The 24,749-nt window shown below is 43.0% G+C and overlaps 1 protein-coding gene across 1 annotated transcript; it reads left to right on the forward strand.

Annotated features, from left to right (window-relative positions):
• The first annotated feature begins 3,668 nt into the window (after nt 1–3,668).
• On the forward strand, nt 3,669–23,813 carry MARCHF3 (membrane associated ring-CH-type finger 3). Its single transcript, XM_040541247.1, has 4 exons — nt 3,669–3,823; nt 4,520–4,724; nt 17,741–17,950; nt 22,648–23,813. Exons 1-4 carry the CDS (start codon nt 3,669–3,671, stop codon nt 22,804–22,806), a joined length of 729 nt encoding a protein of 242 aa, XP_040397181.1. The 3' UTR covers nt 22,807–23,813.
• Nucleotides 23,814–24,749: the final 936 nt, after the last annotated feature.

Below are 24,749 nucleotides of genomic sequence, written 5' to 3' on the forward strand. Positions count from 1 at the left end.
GGATTTCCAAGTTTAGAGCTGTATGACTAGGAGAGATGCATTACGTGTTATTCTTAGTAAAGGTGCTGCAGAAAGGAAAAGCAAGCAATTCACTCAAGAGCTCTGTGTGAATATTTGTTTAACTTTTGCATCCTATCGCTTGAAGTGCAGTACCTTTTTGCCTCATGCAAATCAAAACCACTTATGGTTTCAGCAGAAAATCTCCACCGCTTAAAGAAATCTATTATGATAATTTAACTCATCAGCATGATAATGCTTTAAGAAATGAGGTCAGTTTGCTCACAGTAGGCTAAAGTGCAGCAAGGATTACAGTTGTAGGTGTTTATTGTAAGTGCAGATGTTTTCTTTTTTAAATTCTTTTCCAGAGTAGCAATACTGGTTTTCAACATTTTGTATTTGAGCGTAATTCAAAAGCAGTAGCAGTGCCTCACTCACCGACATTTGTTGAGTCTCACAGTTTCTCGTGATACAGAAGTCATAAATCTCTTTAAAAAGATGTGAAAGAAGATGTGCTGGAAATACATTACAGCATATAAAGAAACAGTTGCTGAGCTCAGTGGGGGCGCACTGGTTGCAATAATCAGCAGGTGACAAAGCCCAGAAGTAGCTTGCCTGGGAAACAAAGACTGTAAGTGTTTGCTGGCATTCGTTTGTGGGGCTGAGCCTCTTCTCCAGCATATTTGCATTTCTTCACACAATGTCAAGAAGAAAAATACTCCCAGGTATCTCGCAATAAGTACTGCAACCCTTGAGAGCAGGAGTTTGGAATGATTTTTATAAAAGCAGCGGGGGGTGGGCGCAAGGGTGGGAAAGGCAGAATGGGGCAAGAGAGAAAGATGTTGACCTGTCTTTTAGCACTGGGGGTGGCTCCCAGCAGATCAGGAGAGAAGAGAGACTCTAAGGAATAATGAACACCTGCTGGAATCGCATCCTATAAATTATTCCGTGGAGAAGGATGTAGGTTGCACTTTTGTCTTCTACCCAGCTCCACCATGACCTCAGGTAATTTGCTTGGGTATACTGCATCTCAGTTCCCTGTTTCACAGTGATGGTTAGGTTTAATTTACTGACTGTATGTATACTGCCTGCAGGGTTTAGGGGGGGAGGGGGGCAGGTGTTGTTTTTTTTTTGTGTGTGTGTGTGTTGTGTTTTTTATTATTATTATTATTATTATTATTATTTTTAGGAAATAGCATAAACAACTGCAAACTACTGCAACCATTTGCATCTGTAACCATGTAAATTAAATAAGGGAGTGGACTTGTTATTTTGAGACTTGCAGTTTTCACATCTGCAAACCAGAGCACTGAATGTAAAAGTAGCAGGAACATATGGGAAACTTTCAGTGTTTGCTGATGTTTAGTCCATAAGCGGTGGACTTATGGAACAAAGTGGATGGAATAAATTACAGCTAGGATATTTTAGTCAGTGACTAGTAGAGTGCTTTTCCATTATGTCCTTCCATCAGGAAAACATCCACTGATTTTTTTCAAACCAGAAATTTGAAATTTCTGAGGACATAGAACAGCTTCAAGGATTAACAGCTTTTTTTTTTTTCTTTTTTTTTTTTTCCTGCTAAAATTCACACTTATGGTACAAACAAAATGCATGCAGTATCTTTACACACACATATATATAAATTTATGTATATATATAACACATTAAAAAAAAATTCAGTCTTAACTCAGCACTTCTTAATTTGTGATCATTAAGAAACCCTGAAAATGAGATTTTTGTATAGCTGATCAAAGTGATAGCACAAGAAGATGAAGAGAAGAAGCACACTGAACTGTATGTACGTTTATCAGTGATGGCTGGAAGAGAGTGCTGGAGTGGGAGGGCCATTCTAAAAGACAGCTAGACTTTGCCACTTCCCATCACAAGATCTCATGTCCCGGAGGTGAGAAGGGGAAATTAAAAACTGGCAGTGAAGGCAAAGCAGAAAAACTAGAACAGGGAAAAGATCTGGGCTAAATATTGCAGTCGTAAGGTAGTCTTAAAATAGATTTTGGATAGACGAGAGATGTGCAAGAGGAGTGGGTGCAGCAACACATTTCTTCAAACATGCATCCATCACGTTAGAACCAACCACTCTTCTCTGAATTTTCTGGCATCTGAAATAATGTTTGATATTCTGGCTCCCACCATTTAACATTGCATTCTTCTGAAATGAGGAAAAAAATGTATAGACTCCAACTTTCTTGTAAAGAATGTTATCTGGAAAGGGGTCATATGTATTTGCTCTACCAAAGTGGGATATCAATGCAGTACTGTACCCAGAAATTTGAATTAATGTCATTGCTGCAACATGGCGACATTACATGTGCTCCAAAGCTCTGCATTTAGTTGCATCATCTGATGCTTCAGCAAATGCCCTTGAACTCATCAAGGGGCTGATGGATGCGTTTGTAAAGGCTCGGATGGTCACTTTATACGCAATGATAAACCCGCTGTTACACTTAATGAGGTCAGTGAAGCATCCAGAAAAGACATAGAAAGCTGTGGCATGGGTCTGTAAGCATGGTGATGCCTGGGCTTTTTAGGATTAATGAAGCAGCTACTCAGCTGCTGAATATTCTTGTTGAACAGTCTCAGCATGGATTTTAAAATGAAAACGTTGCTGATATTCATGTCCCTCTGTGCTCCTTGGAGAGTCCATGGCTCTTATGAAGTCTGCATCTTTTATGGTTTAATGGTTTTGAAATCAGCCATTTGCCTCATTTTCATTTTAAATGAGGGCCAGAGTCTGATTTCCTTCCTTCCCTGTTCTCTCAACATTACATGCACCGTAAGATGGCTCATCAGCCTCCAGTTTGCTCTCTGGGGTATTCATGGTCCAAAAATAGCCAGAGCAACGCCACAAAACGAACACATTCCCAGGCCTTTTCCTATTTTAGACACCTTTTAAGAATCCAAGTCCCCACGTGAAATCGTACAAGTGGTCCAGCGTCCCCATCACAGCCTTGCGGGGCTCCAAAGTCTCACCGACACCCACTCAGCATCCTCCAGGGCAGCGCCACTTGCTCGCATTGCGAGATTTCTTTTAAAGTAAACACCTCTGTTTAGAGAGGGCGCTCTGTTTAGTTTTTGAAGACGTTTCTTCCTATGGTGGTCTTCCTGATGCTGTGGTCTCCCAGGCTTTCGGGGGTGGGGGGTGCAAACAGAAACACGCCTGCCGTGGGTACGTGAGCATCGCAGTGGCAGTGCACAGCACTCACGCGTGACCGCGGCCACGCGTTCCCCTCGGGCAGGGTTTATCCGTGTTTGCGGGCTGGGAAGGGGGCCCGGGGCCACGCAGCCTGTTGCTCCCGGTGCCGCAGCTGGTGCCCCCGAAGAGCACCGCAGGCGAGCGGAGATTTCCACCTCAGCTCCCTCCCGGCACAAGTTGTGTCCGCACGCAGGCTGGTAGGAGGCGGCTCTGCGTGACACGAGCCTGCTCCGGGTCCCCTCCCGAGCCGAGCCGAGCCCCCACCGCCCGGCTCCGTCCGTGTGCGAGCAGCGCATGGGGGATCCCGGAGCCCCCCGGCGGCGCTCGGGGAGGGGTCGGCGGGCGGGGGCAGCCCGGCCTCCCCGCTGCCTTCTGGCACCGGGGGCCCTCGGGGCGAAGCGGAGCCGAGCCCCCGCCCGCCGCCCCCGCCCGCCGCCCCCCTCCGCGGGTGGGGGCCGCCATGACGAGCAGCAGCGGCAGCCGCCCGCCCGCCGCCCCCCCGCCGAGCCCCGCCGAGCCCCACGGCGGCGGCCCCCCGCGGCATGTCATGCAGGTGTCGGCCAAGGACGGGCAGCTGCTGCTCTCCTCCGCCGTGCGGAGCCTCGCCGCGCACAGGTAAGGGGGGCGCAAAGCGGGGGGCGTGCGGGGATCGGTAGCGGGCGCGCGGCCCCGGCCCCATGGGCGGCGAGCGGGATCGCAGGTGGAGCCGGCAGCAACTTTTCGATCCCCCCTCCCAACCTTCGTGCGCGCCCCCAGGGCGCGGCTCCGCGCCGCCCCCCTCTTTCCCCCCCGGCAGCCGTCGGGGGCTGTCCCGCAGAGGGGTGCGAGGCTGTCCCCGCGCTGCTCGGGGGTCGCAGGGCGCCGTGCCGCCCGCCCCGGCCCCCCAGGCCCTTGGTGCTGGCCGCTTGTGGTGCCTGGGGTCGGCTGGCTCTGAGAAGGTGTTGCGGATCATCGGCGGCCCGTGGAACTTACCTGATGGGTTTTGGGATTTCCTGAAGCTCCTCTGCTGTTGCAAGGAGGTGAGAAATGCGGCGGTACACAGGCACCCTGCACTCACCTGCCCGCTTCTGCATGTTTTTTTTTCCTTTTTTCCTCCTCCACGTTTTTAGCCCCACCGAGGAGGTGCTTTAAACGAGCTTATCAAAGTGCCTCCGGTCTCTAGCCTAGCAGCCTGCTGTGCTGACTACAGAGCACAGCACACATGCCACAGAAGTTTCCTGCGTTGTGAGTTAGTGACGCACGCAGGAAGAGGGACACTCCAGATCACGGCCCTGCGTGCTGACCGGCGGCTTCTCCCTTCTCCTCCAGCAGCCCCTTCAATGACCGGCCAATGTGCAGGATCTGCCACGAGGGCAGCAGCCAGGAAGACCTGCTCTCCCCCTGCGAGTGCACGGGGACCCTGGGGACTATCCACCGCAGCTGCCTGGAGCACTGGCTGTCGTCCTCAAACACCAGCTACTGTGAGCTCTGCCACTTCAGGTTTGCAGTGGAGCGCAAACCCAGGCCACTGGTAGAGGTCAGTACTCAGGGCACATCCCCCAGAGCTCAGTGAGTGAGCCCTGTCCGCTTTTACATAGCCATCACGAAGCCTCCGCCGAAACAAGGGCAAGCTGTCAGTTTGGGGCTTTGCAAGGTGGCAGTGGGAGCTCAAGGAAAGGGCAGGAACAGCAAAACCCGTGTTTCAAACAAAATTGAAACAAGCGAAAAGAACGGGAATGATGTTTTTGCTTCACGGTAAACAGAAGCAGAGGTCTGGGGAGCAGTGTGCAGGGGATACGTAGTACACCAGGAGCTCAATAGAGGATGGAGGAGAGGTGTGTCACTACAAAGCAGTAGTTACTGCTGGACAACATCATTATTCAGAACATTTAATATAGGCCAGGAACTATTTTTTGTTTTATTTTGTTTGCTTTTGAGAGAGAGAAAACAAACCAAAGAGCCTTACAAACCTAGCTTCTGTGTCAAGCCCACAAGAAGGAATTGGTTTTGCTCAGTGTCTGGCATCTCCAGCCATTCTTGAATGACCTTTTGGCCTCCTCTTGCCTGTGTACCAGACCAGACAGTGAATTGGGCAATTGTTTCTCCCTTATCAATTAAAATTCAGCTATGGGCCGACTATAGATGCTTTAGTGGCTGCATGAAATTTGCCAGCTTTTTTTCGTACCCCCAGAAAAAAAAAAAAAAAAAAAAAAAAAAAAAAGAAGCCAAGATCATTATCTTTACACTGTTAATGATCTTTCTCCTTTATTTTGCTTTGGGGGAAAAAAAAAAAAAAAAAAGTAGAATTTATGGTTTGTGTTGGAATTAAAAGTGAATTACAAAGGGTAACATTTTTCAGAAGTAATGAAAAGCATCTTGCTGTAGCAGTTGGTGACGCAGGTGCTCATATGCTAAGCCTGTTCTCCTTCATTGTTACTGTAACCTGTAGCAGAGCTGTTGAAGGAGACACGCTATTAGAAATAAGGGAGAGAAGGCGTCATGTTTTGCACTCACTCACGGGTCAGAGGATACAGGATAATACCGACTGCAAAACGAACAACGCTGAGACAGTGCAGAGCGGTTTGATTTTGGAGTCTGCCTTCTTCAGGCTATGCCCTCACAAGGGCTGCTTGAGAGGCTTCCTCCGCACAAATGGGGTGTGACATTTCTCTGGGCTAATGGGGACTGAAGATGTTGAAGGCAAAATCCAACCCTGCCCAGGCTGGGGGAGTCTGGTCGCTTGATTGCTCCCTGCAGAAGCGAGCCTCTCTTTTGCCAAAAGAGCAATAATATTATAATTTGATATAATGTACATTCTATATTGTATATTATATACATTATATGATCTATATATTATGTATATATATAATAGCAATAACTAAAACCTGCCTTTTGTTTCTCAGCTGAGGACAAATGAGAAGCAGGTGCAGAAACATTTCTGAAATGTGGTACTCATTGTTAATTGATGTTTTTCTCTTTACTACCTAATCTTTTCTTGCTTCTCAGCTACCACATCCACAGTATTTTAACACAGTCGATAACAATTACGTGCTGTTGCAGAAAAGCTTGTAATATGACAGCAACTCACTCTTTTAAAGTCCTTTGCAGTCTTGTAGAAGGAGTACATTTTTGATTTAGAAGGGAATTGGATTTATACTTTTAAAGCTGAGAGCAGCAGAGATAAAGAGTAATGGGATAAATCTAAGCAGAAAGACATCAGCCAAACTTTTGATTTCTTTTGCTATAATTTAGGTTTGTACTTAAAGTTTGTACTAATTTAATGCACAGTGCTTTGAAATCCCAAAACCTCCCCATGCAAACAGTTACAGCAGATCTGGAAGTTCCCAAAGCACAACTAAACCAGATGCAAGTTGCCAGATTCTGTCATTGCCTGTGCCCTAAGAGCACTGTCCTGTCTATCTCCCTGTATCACCTAGGGTAGCGGAGCATGGAGGGAGGATTATCAGATGCAGCAGGACAAATTTTCACAAAAACCTGCTGTAATGTTTGGACTAGAGACAAGCCAGAGTGACCACTTGCTTCTAACTCCATCAAGTGCCGATAAAGGGTTGTGTTTGTCTGAGTGGATGACAAATCAGGCAAGTATCATCAGCTCCCTAGAGCTGTTCCCCTCTCGCGAGGTGCTGGCACAGCTGACAGCATGAGGCAATACCAGAGTCAAAGTTCTCTTCACTTAGTAAGACAATTAGTTCTCCAAATGTTCCTCTCAACTACATAATGGAAATGGTAAATGGTCCTTTCAGTGGAGGTGAAAGATGAGTTTACCAATGCATTTTGGGAGGTCAAGAGGGGCTATTATACTCATAAAGCCATTTGTAGAGCGTAGCCAATACATGCTTATCCAGTAATTCCTCAGCAGGTCATATCTCATGCAGAGACTGTATCCCATCCATTGGTCAGCGACAAGTAGTATAAAAATGCTTGAAGCAATCAATCATCATATTTGTGTTTTCTGCTAGAGATTTAGAGTTTTTCCATCAGGAAAAAAAAAAAAAAAGATACTTCTGCCTGTTCAGAGAAATATTACTCACTTTCCTAAATGGGGAAAACAAAACAAAACAAAAACAAACAAACAAAACAACAACAACAACAAACACACTATTATTTCTCCTTACCCCTTTAATTGGCTTGATCACTATCTCCTGTGGGGCTTAGCCATGAGTGTGAAGGAAATCTCAATGGAACCAAATTGAGTTACTTTACTGGCTTTATCCAGAAATGTCATATCTGACAGGCATTCATGCTGTTAGCACCCAAGAGATGCTGCATCAGTAGTGGGCTTGAAATGAAGTGAGCAGTAAGTGGCAAGGCTGCTTGTTCAGCCATATTCCTCCCTCCCCTGTGTACATTATTATGGAAGCAGCAGAGGATTTCTTGCTGCGCTTAATGACTTGGTCAGAGCAGGTTAGTGAACCCATTCCATTTCTCCCTCACCCATGCTGTCAGTTTGTCATTAGTTCATTATGAAACGAGAGCAAGTACTCCATGAAAATTTATTGCAAGATGGCTTTTTGCCTTCTTTTAAGCAATTGCCCGTGTTCACTCTAAGGATGTGGGCCCATGTGCTCAAACTGGAGATCTTTAGCTCAGATAGAAGGGAGAGATCTCTACAACTGTATCCTGCCTCCTGCACACTTCATGCACAGGATGCACAAATGCAGGGATCCAGCTTTGCTTTCTCTCCTCAACTTACATTATGGGCAGCAGCCTGTTTTGTTGTTATTGCTGTTGTTTTTCCATGGCTTTTTGTTACAAAAAAAAGCAGAGGTAAAATAGCTTTGATTTTGACCTTCATTTCCTCTTTTGTCTCTTGTATCTTTTCTCCACCATGAGCTTCTTTTTGGTCAACTAAGTTTCAAACTATGTACTTCACCTCGGTGACATTCCTTTGTCTGTGACATACAGCATGCTTCTGTTGTCTGGGGGTGAAACATCTCCCCATAGGTGTGCTATCTGCTGAAGCCCACAGCCTGCACCAGACAGGCAGGAACCAGTGTCAGGCTGATCCATCCAACCTTCTCATTGTGAAGTTTCATGCATTCCTGGACCTCTTCTTATTTTAACCCAGATTCTTTTTGCCAGAAGAAACGTGTTTCTGAACAACGAATTTAGTTTTATGGTGTAGATTGGCTGCACCTATAGCATCCAAGGACAGCAATTTGTTCCTTGCCACTCATCTTTTGTGCCCCAAGTCATCGTGTCATGATTCTGGGTAGTAGCATGTGCAAGCTATGGTCCTTTGTCTTTCTCTGATGCTGGGACAAATGGATTAAAATAGGAGGAAAACAAATTAATTTGTTTTTATACCTCTTTGCCATCCTCTTGTTTTTGTCTTTTACCCCCTGCTGCTGTGGGTGGAAGCACTCTGTGTATTGGTCTTCACCAAGTCAAAGAAGCACACACCAGGAAAATGCACACATTTCATCTCCTGCGCAGGTGTTTGTCAAAGGTTGGTCAGCCTGAAGGAGTTCGTGGTACAATGTTAAAATGTTAAGTTCTTGGTACATTGGAGAACTTGGTACATTGTTAAAACAGAGTAGGAGATGGAGTTTGATAGAAAAAGCGCTTTTTCAGGCTAAAGGTCACCGCGTTAGTTTGTTCATTTCTCTTCTGGAGAGGGCACCCAGCAAGCTCTGGCATTGAGAAAACTGAAATAACCAACATCAAGCAGAGGTAATCTGCTGGAGCACAAACTTTCCATAGCATCTTTGGAGCTGCCATTTAGTCATGTTTTTGCTAGACCACTTGCTGCTGTTCAAGCACTTGGCAAGCATCAATATAGCAAGTCTAGGCATTTCTCTTGATTTCAGAGCTCCTCTTTTAGATTGTTTGTAGTCATCCACTGCACTACAGTCTATTTGCCGGTAATCCAACATATGTTGTCAATTTACACGTTTCCAGTACATGCACATTCTCCTCAGTCCCTTGTGATACTGCAAAATTCAATTCAAAACATACGGCTTGTTACCGGAAAGATCTGATCCCACCTATTCTACCACTTACTAGATGTGCAGCACCTCTGCCTGTGCGGTCTGCTGGAAACAAGAGGCCTACAGCATGTCAGCTTGTGCACATGAAAGTCTCATGTTGGGCATGTGCCTGGGGATGATGAATCTCAGAACAAAAAGCAGCTACTGCTGAGTAGCCCTACTTTTCCCCAGTGTCCTTGTCTCCTCAATGACAGTGGGAGCCTAGCACATTTGGCACAGAGCACCTAGGATAAAGTAGCTGAAACCCCAGACGCTGGAGGAAAGAAGTCTGATACTGGGATTGATATGGATAGACCTGATATTCCTCATGACGCACCTAGAAGGGTCTCAAAGCAAACACATTGAAATCAAATTACAGCAGTTTCAGTTGGTGATTTTATAGACCTTTCACTTCTACATTATTCTTTCAATAAGGCCAATCCATTTGGTATCTATTGGTTCTTCGTTTCTTTTTTCCTTTTATTTTTTTTTTCCAAACAAACAAGAGAACAAAAAGCATTTCATTAACAACACAAAACTCTTCAGCAAAACAGCATGAAAGAATGAATAGTCAGGATAAACATCACAATAAAGAATAGAAATTAACTACAGTTTTTTGCCTAATCTATTTCTGCCTCTGGAGCTCATACTAGAAAAGAAAAAGAAAGAGGGGAAGTGGTTAAGAACAGCTTGCATTATAATTTAAAACTTCCAGGAGCTGTATGCTGAAATCTGAATTTACTTTTCGTGCAAGGCTCTGAGTCATGCTCTTTTTATCTGTTGGGTTTCTTTTCACTTACTTTTCCCTCCACTACTCAGTGAAGCCCGTCATTAACAATCGATTACATTAAATAATGATGAAGACACGCCAGATTTGCTGCACGTAGTTTGTAGAAGGGTTGCTCTCAAAGCCAGAAGGAAGATGGTAACTTGGTGTAGTCTCCAACAGGGATGTCTTCCATAAATGTCAGAGCACAGAGGAGCTGTGGCTGTCTGTGCAGCATGTTCATGCCAGGAGCAGATAGGTGCATCACCTGCTTCTGAAGGTAATAGAGGACGCACTCGGGATCGCTGGAGCACATTGCAAAGATGGCAATGGAGTACAGAAGCACTGGCGACAGGGAAAGTGCCCATGAGCAACTAAAAAAAAAAAAAAAAGTTGGAAAGAGAGGCTAGCCAGAAAAAAAAAAAAAAAAAAGCAAATAGGCAAATTACACCAACTAATCTTAAACAAATGGGCACAAGCACTTTGGAAAAGAGAGTCCGTGAAGATCCAGAGGGTGTTGCAAGGGACTCTCTAACTGACTAGCGTACGTATGTATATACATCTCGCCTCTTGTCTTGACCCAAAAAGGGCAAACTAGTGGAGATGCTTTTGTACCTTCTAGTCCTCAGCTGCAAAAAGGACCCCTTGAGATCCAAGTCACATGGGAAGAATTTGAAGCAGCCTTGTAGATTTCTACCAGAAATGTGTTTACGTGTTACAAATAGAAATAACAGTTAACCCGATGACACACACAGTTTTTAAAACCTGAGCTGTTCAAGAATGACTTTTTGCACCTAGAATACCCTTCTGTATTCATTCCTAGTGGGGAAAAGAGACCAAAACAAGCTGCATAAAGCTTCATAAAGTCCTATAAAGAGAAGCAAAGTAGTTATTTTATGTTCTTTACAGAAAAGTTTGGCAACAGTGCTTCACTTTCCCCAAGCACAAATCTTTCTCATAGTTCTGGCAGCAAGAATGCAAACAAAAGCAACTCTCCTGCCAAACACAAAAGAAAACAAAACCCAAACCTTGAGGAAGAAAAGCAAAAATTATTTACCAGCAAGCAGGTTGTGGGTCACATCTGTAACTGCTCTTTGCTAAATTTAAATGACCAGTGATCATGGGTTGAGGAAAGTTCCCAGGAGAAAGTAAATGAACAATCAGAGAGGAAATAGCTGCCGTGGAAAAGGCCAATCACTGTTCTTTCAGGACTAGTTAAAATGAGGGAAGATACTGTGATTTTTTTAAGGTAGAGCTCTTTGTGTTTCGGATTATGGTATTGGTGACATCTCTGTGGACATTGTGATTCTCTAATGCAGTTCTAGGCTGCGGGGTTATCATCTCTGTCCTGCAGGTAGCATTTCCTACCACCAGGAGCCAGCCAAGAGGTTGCTTCTTCTAGTGAAAAAATTGCTAAGATGAAAAATTTCAGTGTGTCTGACTTTTGGGAGGGCTAACAAGCTTTTATTGGATCATTAGTTTCCATATATTTGACCTTGTAGATCAAGGTATTTGTAATGTATTGAACTTTGTGTTGCAGATAGCAAATCTGCCTTGCTTTGTATTTAAAATGCAAAAACGTGATTTTTGTTGATTGATTTTTCTTGAATGCATACATTTGTTTGGCTAATTGGGAAGACATTCATCCAAAAATAGAATGGTGGCTTTGCAAAATGTACAGATAAAAGGAAATAACTACTTCTCCCAGAGTTCCACATAACCTTTTTTCTTGACGTATCTTGAAAACTTTTACCTGTTAGAAGTATCACCTGAAATATAAACTAGAAGTGGGTAATAGGAAAACTGACCAGCAGTAAGCCAGACTAATGTTAAAGGATTCAATATCATTTAATTGGACCTGCAAGAAGTTTCATAGATTTTTTTTTGCAACATAGCAAGCTCTGATGTTTGTTTTAACTATCATATAGTTACTAATCATGTTTTTAGATATTAATGTTGTATAATCCAGAAACCAAACACCACGTTTACCAGCCACTGCCAGCTCCACAGCTTGGTGGACCGCTGTGTATCAAGCGTCTGCTTTTCAGCTTGCAGGCTACCCAAGGTCTAGGTGGCAGAATCTGTTGTAGTGTGATAGCAACAACCTGCAGTACTCTGCTTGCTTACTTTCAGCCTAGTGTTGGTTCTTGTCTGCACTGTGGCATATTATCTTTTTCAAAACAGCAACAACAACAAAAATGTATCCTATACCATCTTTATAATAAACACTCTACTCTCTCCACTTAAAAAACATGCAAGTAAAATTATTTTGGTATTTCACGTAGTAGCTTTGGCTTTTTTGGACATCAACAATGAAAATACTCCCTGGAACTTTATTTAAAATGAGGGTTAAGTGCAGACTCAGTTATGAAGAGGCCATAGCACTAGCATAGCAAAGATAACAGAGCTCAGATCTTTAGTTTCTAGCTGTCAGAAAACTCGGAAGTCTAGACTCTGGGACTAAAGGAGCATTTCCGTCAGTTATCACCATGACTTTATCAAAGGCAGCTCACTGACAACAATAACGCTGTGCTAGTAACTGAATATCTGATCTGAGCAGGAAAACTCAAAACTGAAATTTAAGTTTTGTTTTGTTTTGTTTTGTTTTTTCCAATGAAAAAGTAGCAGTCATATATTTGTTTTTCTTGGCAAAACATTAACCTAGAAAAGTTCTGAGTTAACCAAAGTGTTTCATTGCACTGGAAATGAACATACGTACCATTCTGTTCTGAGAGACTTTATTTTGAGTTACATTCCAGTAAGCTTGGTCTCAAAACATTTCAAAAAAAAAAAAAAAAACAAACCTTAAAACAGAATTTTTCAAGTAAATATTTGAACAAAACTACCTGTTCAGGTGTAATTATTATATGGTTTTTTTTGGTCAATAAGTGGTCCTCTTGGTCTATTAAAACATCCTTCATCCAAAAGAAACGCTCTCAAAAAAATAGGCAATATCAGTCTTTCTTGGCTTAAAGCCTAAAGGAAAATGCTCTTGGTCATTGCAGGAATGAAACCAGAAATGACAATAATTACTGGCAGTTTTGCTTGTTTACAGGCTGCTTTTGTCGAGATTCACTGCAGGGCTATCAGCATGAAAAGAATGAAATGAAGTGACATGTTTGATGTGTAATAAGCTATTTTTAGTTCAAAGGGAAACACATTTAGGGAAGACAATTCCTTCCTGTCTCCTCCCCCTGCTTCATCTGTGATAACAATTTAAATACCTTTAACTAAAAAGCAGTGTGATGGATTTTCTTCATATTCTGCAGAATCTCCTTTGTTGCTGGTATAATTCAAGCAGTATTTATGTAAAATCAATTTTCCAAACAGAACGTATTGAACTAAAAAGGGCTTCTCAGTAGAAACTGATTGTAGCCTTAGGATCTGATCCAGAAAACACTGTGCACGTACTTCGCTTAGTTTTTGTGAGTCATTTAATTGAAGTTAGATATATGAAGTGAGCGCTTCTAGAATTTGGCCTTTGGCAGTGGTGAAATAGCTCAGACTTCTGGAGGTGTTTTGGAGCAGCTTCCTGCTGGCAACTCATTTTCGTTAGGTTGATAAATTCCCAGCCAGAGCCTCTCGAAGGTGTCTGGTCCTCAGTTGCTGCTTGTTCTGATTATTTCCTTCTTCAAATGGAAGACTTCACTTTTCTGTCACATCGCACACATGCCTTGGCTTGTCTCACATCTCAGATAAGCATTTCTCCAGTTTGTTATGTTTGCTTAGACATAATGAAATAAACCAGTTAAAAAGAAACTGAGCCCATTTGCTCATCTCAGGGGCGTGAAGTTTCAATTTGTTTGACAATGTCAAGTAAACATCTCAGTATATTCGTGTTGAAAGGGGTTTTGGGACAGATCTGGCTTTGTGTGCAGTTTTAAATATCAGGTGAAATTTTGGAAGCCAGTAATTGGCACACAGACCGAAAGTCTTCCAGGGACTGCTGACAATCCATATAAAGTTCCCCAGAGCTGCAGCTGCCATTCAACTGGAAGAAGTACGGAGACTCTCTGATGAAGTTCAGGAGCTCTGTTTTATCTTTCTGGAGTAGGTAATCATTTAAATTCAACACTGCTTTGCTATGTAACTGCAACAGATCCTTCTAAGTGTACTACGCATGTCAGAGTGTGAGATGAAGGTGCCTTAGATGTGCTAGTGGTGTTTCCTATTCCAAAAGCAGTACATCGAGCATCCTTTTCAAAAGTTCTTTCATTAACTGTGGAGTTTTAGCCTATACCACTCTTAGAGAGGCTCTTCCAGAACTGGATCCTCTGAAGGCTGGGAATTTTTTTCCTACTCTTACCCTAAATTTATTTATGGCCAATTGTTAGTCATTTGTTCTTAAGCCAGCATTGTCTACTAGCTTAAGTAGCACTTCTCCTTCACTGATGTCCCCCATCTTTCTCCCATTTTCTGGCCATCCCCAAGGTGCACTTACAGAGCATGATCTTGCTGGGGTAAATGAGTCAAACTTTCAAAGTCAGCTCTTGCAGAATGGGCTCTCGGTTTTCTTGGTGCCCCTTCTCTGTACCAGCTGAAGTGATTCTTTCTTGAACACAGGAGACCATCACCAGTGCATCTCGAGGGAGCTTCCTTGCTACTTCCTCGTAACAAGGAGCTGCGTGGCTGAAGGTGTGGCCTTGCCCAGGCTATTTGCTGCTGCTCCCGTGCAGGAATTGCCCTTTCCCCAGCATTGGGACAAACGATCTTGGGTCATTTCAGCAAAACCTCCCCATAGTTCTCTGCCTGTGTATCTGGAACAGTAATCGATGTTCACTTTAACATGGCACTTAATGAAAAAATGCCTTGCCAGCTAGGCCAGTATTTTGTTTCAAATGTGACCCTTTTTATGAGCTGTCTTTTTTTTCAGAAATGGAAATTATTGCTCATGGTCTCAATTTATTGCAGAAGTAATTGAGTACATTGACACATTTTAATATAATACATTTCAGAGTATCACAGTGCGGGTCTGACAGTGGCATCTGGCCTTACATCTTATTCTTTGCCAGTGTGGTAGTCCCTCCTGCACTGCCATGCTAATTAATCAGCTCAGCACTTTGCTGGAATCATTGTCTGAGTTTCAGTTTCACAAAAGGATTTGCTGACTTGGCTTCTTAGCTATAAAGTAACTTGACAGTGCACATTTCCAAAACAGAAGACTGAAACCTAGAATCTAAACAGGAGCATATTTAGAAACACATGTATGCTACTTCAGGAGAAAAGTACATGCTGTGACTGAAATCCATATAGCCATTGAAATTACTTATTCATTGCTTTTGACTTCCATTTCAGAAATAGCTAGTGAAATTACGCCAGCTTTTAAGGTTAGACTGTAAAAATTTCATTTTATTTTTTAATTTATTATTTAATACTACTTTTGTCTGTCCTGGCCTCATCTAATATCTGAATCGCTTAGGTTTAATTCTTTGTTCATGTGGGTCAGACAAGACAGAAACAGTGCCTGGAGACATCAGCCTGTGAAGCATGCTCAGGCTGCTTTTTATCTGCTCAAGCTTTTGATCACAGTAATCGGAACACCATAAAATACCGTCTCAATCCCAGTGCCTTCTACTTTATCTTGTGAAAGTCATGGGGTGGGAGATGACAACAACGCCCTCATGCATTATTCCTTGCATGTACTTGTTCTTGGGTGTCTCTCAGGTGCAGCATTTCTTCTCTAGCTGAGCCACCTGGATACCTCAGGGCACAGACTGTGGTGGTCCAAGGGTGTCACCTGTGCTAAAAGAGCTCAGGGATGTTGCCCTGCCTTCTTCGCTACCCAGCTGCCAGGACACACGGTGCTGAGCTGTGGAGCTGCTGGCTTTTTAAGGCGTGCCTTGGGAAAACAGCGAACACCTGCAGTTCCCACTGAGGTGAAGGAGAAGTGCAGGTGCTCAGCAGTTCTCTGGCAGGTCACCTTTTAAACAAATGTGTTTCGCAAACCCTTTTGGCAGTCGCCTTTAAAAGCAGAATCCCCACTGCCAGGCACTTTCAGTCCGTTTTCCTGGTGGTTTCTCATTACGGGGATTCATGGAAATTGAACAAGGTGAAGGTTGCAATCAGTCATGTCTAGAAGCATCCAAATATAACCTGGAACAGTGAAGCATACGCCCCTGGGAGTGTTCTTCAGTAAATGGAATGAAGACTCCGAGCAAAGTGGCTGCGAGCCTTTCACACGTGACTTTATGGTGTTCTCTGTAAATTTACAGTAAAATGACAACCTGTTCGAGTGTAAAGCTAAGTCTCCTCACTTTGTGCAAGCCCTGCTGAGGCAAGCTCTGTTTGCAAGACCTTTGACCTCTGTCCCATCCTCCTGGGGTGGGAGCATGTGAGCGGACGGATGGGCACTCTGCTGCTGGTTGGCATCAGCCCTGGCTCCTGGCATTTGGGTGTTCTTGTTCATCTTCGGGTTTAGACTCTGCTTGGAAAGGAAGGATCATCGTTCAGCCTCCCTCTTTAAATAGCGTCTTCCCTTGCACCTTCTTGCAGAAGCTTATAGTCATACAAAGTAGTTACAAGGCACTTCCCACTTTGTTAGGATTTTAAAAGGCAATTCAAGAAAAAAAATAGTTACTTTTTTCTTTTTTTTTAATTTATTTTATGTTCTCCTGAATTCCTGAGTCATACTTGAAAATGGATGTAGGCCGCTGTGTTACTGTGTTGCAGTGAAACCTCACAAAAATTTTGTGAAGTAGTCACTGTGTATTTCCATCTGAGAGACGGTGAGGCCAAGGCAAATTTGTCTGCTGATTTGGGCCTATCCTGATAGTGCTGGGCTAGAGCCAGTGGCTTCCTGCTCCTGGCTGCAATTGATTTCCTGACAGTGGTTTTACCCTGTATTAAGATGGAGAGAGAAGTGCTGCGTTTGTTTTCCTGGAACAGGCAAAGCAGGAAAAGATGAAGCAGAGTTTGAAAAGAACAGGTGGGATGCCTAGGTGAGCATCCTTGCTGCAGCCAACGTGGCTTTTTTGTTGCACTGACAGCAGAGAATGGGAGCACTGCTGGCAGGAGTGTGACGATCTGTCCAAATCCTTCACCTTTCCACAGCAAAAAGTTGCATGGCTTGGTAGTCATCCTGTTTAAAGATTGACCTAAGTGATGAGGTTTTTATATTAAAAGAGCTCGGTGTGCTGTTGTAGGCTGAACTTCCTTCACCTCTGTGACCTGAAATCCTGTTTATAGACACAGAGGCTTGCAGGATTGATAGCTGTTCAATCAGCCTTCACTCCAGCAGTTGACTTTCAGGCACTCTGTTCTGCAAGATTAATGTCCTCTTAGTAAAAGTAACCTTGTGTGAATCCAGCTCTGCTTGCACGCAGATACCTGAAAGCAAGTTTAAAATGGCTTTACCAAGATTATGGGCAGAATTAAAATAAATAAATATAATCTTAAAGTAGGATATAAAGCACTAACAAACAGTGTCTGTGCTCTGGAGTTGTCAGAAGAGCGTGTGATTCTTTCTGCGTTGAGAAGGGAGTTTCTGAAACATTTCAGCAGCCGAATGCCATGGGCAGCATTTTGCCAGTACATTTCGGTGAAATGTGTCCCCTTCTCAGGTCAGCTTTTCTACAGCTGAACAAATGATGCTGTGGGTACGTGTGGCTGGAGGCGTGCCTCAGCAAGAGGGATAACTTCAGGTGGGAGCTCTCTAGGGACAGCCAAGGCCCTGTCCTGCATGCGGTCTCTGTTTGCCCTTCCCGAAGGGGCAGGCCCGCATTTCACAAGCAAGCAGTTCATCTTGGGCCACACGTGCTCCCCTTGCTGACACTTGCTTTGTCTGCATTTTGCCTGCAGTGGCTGAGGAACCCAGGCCCCCAGCATGAGAAACGGACTCTCTTTGGAGACATGGTGTGCTTCTTGTTCATAACGCCGCTGGCAACCATCTCTGGCTGGCTGTGTCTACGAGGAGCTGCGGACCACCTGCACTTTAGTAGTAGGCTAGAAGCTGTTGGCCTCATTGCACTCACTGTCGCACTCTTCACTATTTACCTCTTTTGGACCCTAGTAAGTATCAGTTTCATATTCAACTCACAGGAGTGAAGGAAAGAGTAAATCAGAAAATTAATTGCACCTCTGCTACAGAGTGCGGCAGAGTGGGTGGACTATTGTATGAAGTGTCACTTATGCTTAGTGCTGGTATAAATATACAACTACAAGAAATCGCGTGGTTACATAGCTGTTAAATTCTGTGGAAAGCTAGAAAGATGCTGTACATTTCAGATCAGTAATTCCCAAATCCCAGACACTGGAGAGGATAGCAAGACGGAGAGAGGAAGAATTGTGCAAGTCTAGGTACCAGGTGGTTTCCCACAAAGCTGGCACACCTAAGAATTTTCCATGCTGCACTTTGTACAATCCCTTATCACTACACTTACATGTTTGTAGGAGACCCTAGCCCCCGAGTGGTTACATCATTAGGACACTGCTGACACCACAGAGTTATTCTGCGCATCCTCAGAGAGGAAGGGTCCCTTGCTGGGGTGGGGTCTCCCAGCCTAGGGGCGTGATTTTTACTGCATAATGAGGATAGTTCACAGATAGTTCACATCAGAATACTCATAATCTTTGTTTTTCACTCAACTGTGATGCTGTGATAGAACTATTCATGTTACATTGATTCAAGGGCATACATCAGGATGTTTCCCCCAAAGAATGTCAACAGAACAGTCTTCCTGATGAGCAGTTCCTCTGTTAATCATCCTTTAGACATCTCCAAGGCCTGGGTAATCTTGCCCTTTCCTCAAAGTACATTTTTTATCTCTTTCACACAAAAGAGAGTTAACTATGCATTGGTATCAATAGTAAGCTTGAAAAAGAGAAGGAAGAAACAAATAAAAATCCATCCCTCACGCCCCCCCCCCCCCCAATAACTAACGAGGAGCTCCAAGAAGGCTATGAAAGGTAACAGCTCTTTCGCTTCGTTCAGAACAGTAAAACCTCAGCTCATCCACAGAGGACTTCAGGCTAGTTTTAACACAGTAGTAGAGAAATCTCAGAGTTTTGCCTCAGCCTCCTGCAGTTTCACTTTTCTTTGCTTCTGCTTCCTTTCCCCATAAAGCAGCAGCTCTGCCCTTTGACAGGAAGGCAGGCTACTCCAGCAGTGATGGGGCGCTTAGGTTTCCTGCCACACCGTGTGTAGTCATTTCCTTCGAGTTGTCAAGCAAAGGTCGCTCAAATTGCCTGAGCACATGACTGCCTTAGAAATCCAAATGCTGCCCAGTTTTGGTGGTTTTTTTTTTTTTTTTTTTTTTTTTTTTTTTATATATATATAAAAACCACAAACATCAGAATGGTTTTAAGTTAGAAATGGCTGTTTGGCTGATTTGCTTGGTTAAATTACTTGTGACATGTGGACATATCCAACCTTGCTCATTAATACTTCTTCAGCATCTCAGCTGTAATCACCATCAGCATTTATTGCTATTGCACTGGTAGTGGTAAAAATGACCTCTATTCACTTTATAACTTTCCCCCCTTCAGAAGTTTAGCGAGAAATCTGTGTGCCCTTTATTAACCTTAAGGTTATTTGGCACTTGGAGAATGTGTTGATAGCAAGCTTGATATAAACGCATACCTCGGTTGGTTTAATTGAAATACGGTATCTTTAATGCCCACTGAGTTGTGTAAGATATTCTGTTGTAACCTGCCATTCAGCCCAGCAGGAGGCGGATGGGCTAATGAGGCACTCTGTCCATCAGGCAAGAGCAAGGCAGGAGGCCTTTCAGGACACAGTAAACGCCCTGTTCAGCGTGGAGTTAATTCAGCGAGTAGAGCAGAGGGAGACGTGGTGGGAAGGATGCTCGGGCTCTGTTCACAGTACAGAAGGTGCCCTCATTTCTCTCCCAGCATTAGCGTGGGATGAAAGAGTTTAGCCGAGGTTTATGTACATCTGTAAAGTAAGCCAACAGGCTCAGATGCCAGCGCATTCTCATATGCTTCATCAGAAGGCAGAGCTATAAAGGCAAGATAGAGGTTTAATACAACTATTTTACAAACAGCACTGAGCACTCTACACACGGGCGATGTGCTCAGCAGCCTAGGATGCACCAGTCACACAGGAAAGCCCTAGCCTGCGTGCACGGGGAAGCACTGCTGCCCTCACTCTGAAGGGAAGGGTTGACCTGCCAGCAGAAGTCCTAACCCCATCGAGGGCTTCAGCAGCACCCTCCCTATTATTTTTTTTTTATTCTCTACTTTTCAAGGCTTAGCAGATGTGTGAATCCTGTACTTCTTGCTTAGTTAAGGCTGTACAGGGAATATATTGAGTGCTGTTGGGTAAATTACACACAACATGTGATATAATGCTCCTCTAGGACCTGGGAAAATTAAGAAAACTACAGCTTCATTTTAATTCCAATAAATCAGTTTATTTTCTCTGGAGGCAAAAGCTGGCATATAGATTATTTGCACACCGCAGTAGCCCAGTGAAAATGGGAGAGATGCTGTTTTTAGCATCCAAGAAGCTATTTTATCCCTTCCCCTAAAACAGCCAAGTTCTCCATAAAAATACTGTTACTTTTCCAACGTTTGATCACTGTAACTGATCTACCACCATATATATATATAGCCTGCTATGCCCAAGATGAAAGCTTCAGACAAAACGGAGATTTCTGTTTAAGAATTCAGGGCCACATTCTGCTTTCTCACACCTAGATAATCTTGATTTCTATAAGATCGATAGGGATTGGGGTGCAATAGGATTTGGCCGTGCAGCTTCCAGTACAACATAACTGTTGGTTAAAAACAAAGGCTAGCCTAAAAGAATCCAAATTAGAAAGACAGACATCTCCCCTTGCTATCCTATTGAAAAGGTGAACAAAGAACTTCAGTGTGGCAAGGACCAGTGTGAAAACAGGCGTTTGTTCAGCATCTCGAGTTTCCCATCCAGTGCAAGTGTTTAGGGTGAGAAACGCTGGCTCTCAATGAAATCGAGTAGCTGACATGAAACTGCCTTCAGGCAAGAACCCATTGTAAACAAGCTGTCAGACTTAACTGGGATATCCTCTGAAAATGCCTTAAACAAACAAACAGTTAAAGCCTGGATTAACAATGTAGCTGTTTCTCAAAGACTCTGATGTGATGCTACTGGAAAACCCATCCTAAACTCCAGCTTGCTCCTCTGAAGCTGTCACAGCACGTTGCATGGCATTCATCTTTGCAGTTTTTATCTTTTTTCTTTTTTTTTTTTTTAAACTATCATATGAATTCTGCTGATACTGCAGCTCTTTTTTTAAAAGAGATTTCTCATGTCCTTATACATAAGATGTTCCACAGAAATGAAGATGCAGGCTGCTTTACCTTCAGGGGGAGCAGAGGAGATCGAAAGGTGGGGAATGTATTCATCTGTTGGAAGAGCTGTCTTTGGGCAACTGCTATTGAACAAAAGCTCTGTGGGTTTCCCTCGTTAACAGCAGACAACTGGATAAAGATCTAATAAAAAAACAGCTTTTTTTTTTTTTTTTTCCTGTCCCTAGTAGGATTTTATAGAATGGTAAATCATTTATTTAGCTAAAAGCACCCCTTTGCACTAAGAAAGGATTTTGAAGAGTACATTCATAGGCATGTTGGTGCCTAACACAAAAGCACCAGGCTTTGCAGTCACTCCACACCTCACCGGCACTGCCGCAGGGGGTAGGGAACCAAGCAGCACAGCCCCTTTGACAGAGACACTGGTTGGAAGCAAACTCTTTGCTGCAAACAGCAGTACCTTCCATCTGCCTGTGCAAACCAAGCGTGTTACCTCCAGATACAGCATCTGCATGGCACCTTCTACCCTCTGAATAGCAGCGACCCGCAGAAGTGGCACAGGTGCATAAAAATTAATGATAAATAACAGGCTGCGTGTGAAAACAGAATAGCTAACAAGACAAGGTTCCTTCTGCGCTCACTGCTTAGGTCTCTCCTGCCCACAGCTCAGTAACGTTGTAATTGTCATTTGGCATGTTTCACCCAAAAGGTACCAAGCCTGCTAACAGCTTTTAACAAAGCTGTGAATGTACAGCATCTTACACAGACTTAACTCACTGCACTTGACTGTCACTAAAATAAGCAGTAAACTATTTTTGAAAAAATTACAGGGCCAAGCTATCTTGCATATATCCATAGCAGTCATTTCTCTTCCACTGTTAGCAGAACCACATTGAGGCTTAGCTGATTAATTCAAAAGACAACCTCGTCTGAGACACTAATTCTAAGACAGTGAGAAGATGGCTCACACCTCACTGTGTCTGAGCAACCCTGAGCTCAATGCATACAGCAATAAAGCCATTACAAGGTAGAACATATGACCCTGTCAGTGTATGCACACCTTAGCTACCTGCAAGTCTTCACCATCCAGCCAGCTCCATTTTTTGTCAGTTTAACAACGCAAACCCAAATTCACCTGGTTGTAAATGGCTACCAGTAATTCTAGTTCTTGGGAAATACTGGCAGGATGTCCAATTTTTCATTTTATAAAAAGGGAATGAGTGGTGGGCAATAGCAGAAGGTAGGGCACAAGCTGCTTTCCTCTTCCGCCATGGATATGTGGGGAACCTGCCATCTGTATGTTAGGTCTGATCTTTGCCAACCATTTTGCTCAATTTTATTCCACCCAATATATGCGTTTTGTCCCACTTGAAGGTTTCCCTCCTGCAACCCTAATTGATTCCATAGAGGAGTGAAGTGATTCTAAGTGCACTGCACCTCTTTTCTCTCTGCAGGTATCATTTAGATATCATTGCAGATTATACAACGAATGGCGTCGGACCAATCAGCGGGTGATACTCCTAATCCCGAAGTCTGCCAATGTTCCCTCCAACCAGCAGTCTTTGCTGGGCCTGCCATCAGTCAAAAGGAACTCAAAGGAGACAATCGTCTGATCTGGGGATTTCTGCACTGGGTCCGTGCACAAAAAATATTTTCCTCAAACTCATTGGGCTCAGACATTGTCCAGAACCCACTAGTGTGCTGTTCTGATTTACAAACTCTTCACAGAGGAAGAAATCACTGTCTGAATTCAAATCATGGATGCTGCAATCATATGATATTTGCTAAGCTGCCAAACATGTTTATTTAGCAGATACTATATGGAAGCTCATGTTAATACTTGGCATCAACAAGTGATGCAAACTTTTCTATTGTTTAAAAATATTAAACTATGATAATTAACAATGCAAAACAGGTGTAGAGAGTGCTTTGTTTTTATTGTTTCTATTCCTATAGTTCTATGTCCTCAGATAAATGGATAGTAACCAGTGCTGTACTTTGTTTTTCTGAATCACATCAACAATATTGCAGATGGATTTTTTTTCCCCAACTGATTTTATTTGAAGGATTTTATACTAGCACTTTGGATTGTTAAAATACTTCTTTTGTGTGTGATGACTTCTACAAATTGGCATATTATTTAAACACTATGAAATGATTGGAAGATGATCTTCTGTTTCTTGTTTGACAGAGAAGTTTTGATAGGAAAATTCTTCATGAATAAATTTGGAATATGTGAAAGAAAGAAGTGACACAAATTGCAATAATCTTCTTACTTGAAAGTATTCTATTAAGTAACACTCAGGGAACAAAAAAATTGCACTTTTTCCACTCAGAAGCAACAAATCAGGTATCATATTGTGCACTGAAGTTCTGCTGGTGTGAATTTACTTTGCGTTTACACCAAGTTGAATTTAACCCTAATTGTATAAAGTAATTTTGTAAGGCAAACTCTGCATACATAATGAATGAGATCATTAGACACGTTTTAGGGAGCAAGAACTTGTCTTGCATAATTATTAACAATCCTTTAAAGCTGCAGAATTTTCAGCTTGACAGGTAGATTTAGCGGTGTGTGTAAACCCTGACCTCTCTGTAGCACTGAGACTAGGGCTTTTTTTAAAAAAATGTAAAACACAACCTACAGTGTTGACTGAACTGAATTTGGAATCTAAATATTAGACTTTATTCCTGGATGGCATTATCTATTTCCCCTTTGGTTTTTGCCCAAATCGTTTAAGAATTCTTTACTCTTAAAAGAGACATAACATTTATGTGGAGAGATATACATATATTTTTTTTTACAAAACTATGTCATTAACAAATTCTACTAGAATTAGCAATTGATACATAGCTTATTTGAATGTGTTTTTAATGTGTTTGTTTGGTTTAGAAGTGTCTGTAGATGGTAATGCCACCATGTGCATTATTTTCCAAACTCTGCAGCAATTAATAATAAAAGGAACAGACAGCAAGAAGGATAATGATTTACATAATCTGGACAGATCAAGGTAATAGGGGTATTCACCCACAGAATTTATTTAATGATCTGTTCTAGGGGAGAGAAAGCTTCGTACACCTAGACAAATCTGTTAATATGACTGAAGCTAGAATTGTCCAAATAATAGCATAAAGAAGCTATTTAGCAATATTTGCAACTTTCATAGGGCTAAAGGAATCAACCATCTACGTAATACTGTAACAACAGTTTTATTCAGACATAAAACTGCAGTTTCACAGCAAGAAACAATCAACTTGTGTCTAAAAAAGTCATGAACCTACAGGTCTGTAATCATTAGTCTGACGGTAAGGTCAGGAGTCGGTCATATGTTTGGTATCAGACACCTGCTTCTCTTCCAGAATAAAACAGGGAAAAATTCACAAAATTCTGAGGAAACGTGTATCAAACTGTGATTGCCTAACGTGTTTACTGCTTTGTTACCATCTTTTCAGAGTAACTTTGGACAGAATACTGAAAATGCACATAAGCAGAGTGTTTCAGGTTAAAAGGAAACCTGCTGGCCACAGGCAGAGAAATAAGGGAAGCCTAGCTGGG

Source organism: Cygnus olor, chromosome Z (genome assembly GCF_009769625.2).
Source record: "Cygnus olor isolate bCygOlo1 chromosome Z, bCygOlo1.pri.v2, whole genome shotgun sequence".
In the NCBI taxonomy this organism is placed as follows: domain Eukaryota; kingdom Metazoa; phylum Chordata; class Aves; order Anseriformes; family Anatidae; genus Cygnus; species Cygnus olor.

Coding starts and splice junctions, on each gene's coding strand:
- MARCHF3 (XM_040541247.1), top strand. CDS start 3,669: ATGACGAGCAGCAGCGGCAGCCGCCCGCCCGCCGCCCCCCCGCCGAGC. Junction 3,824..4,519: donor CGGAGCCTCGCCGCGCACAG/GTAAGGGGGGCG, acceptor CTCCTCCAGCAG/CCCCTTCAATGACCGGCCAA. Junction 4,725..17,740: donor AACCCAGGCCACTGGTAGAG/GTCAGTACTCAG, acceptor TTTTGCCTGCAG/TGGCTGAGGAACCCAGGCCC.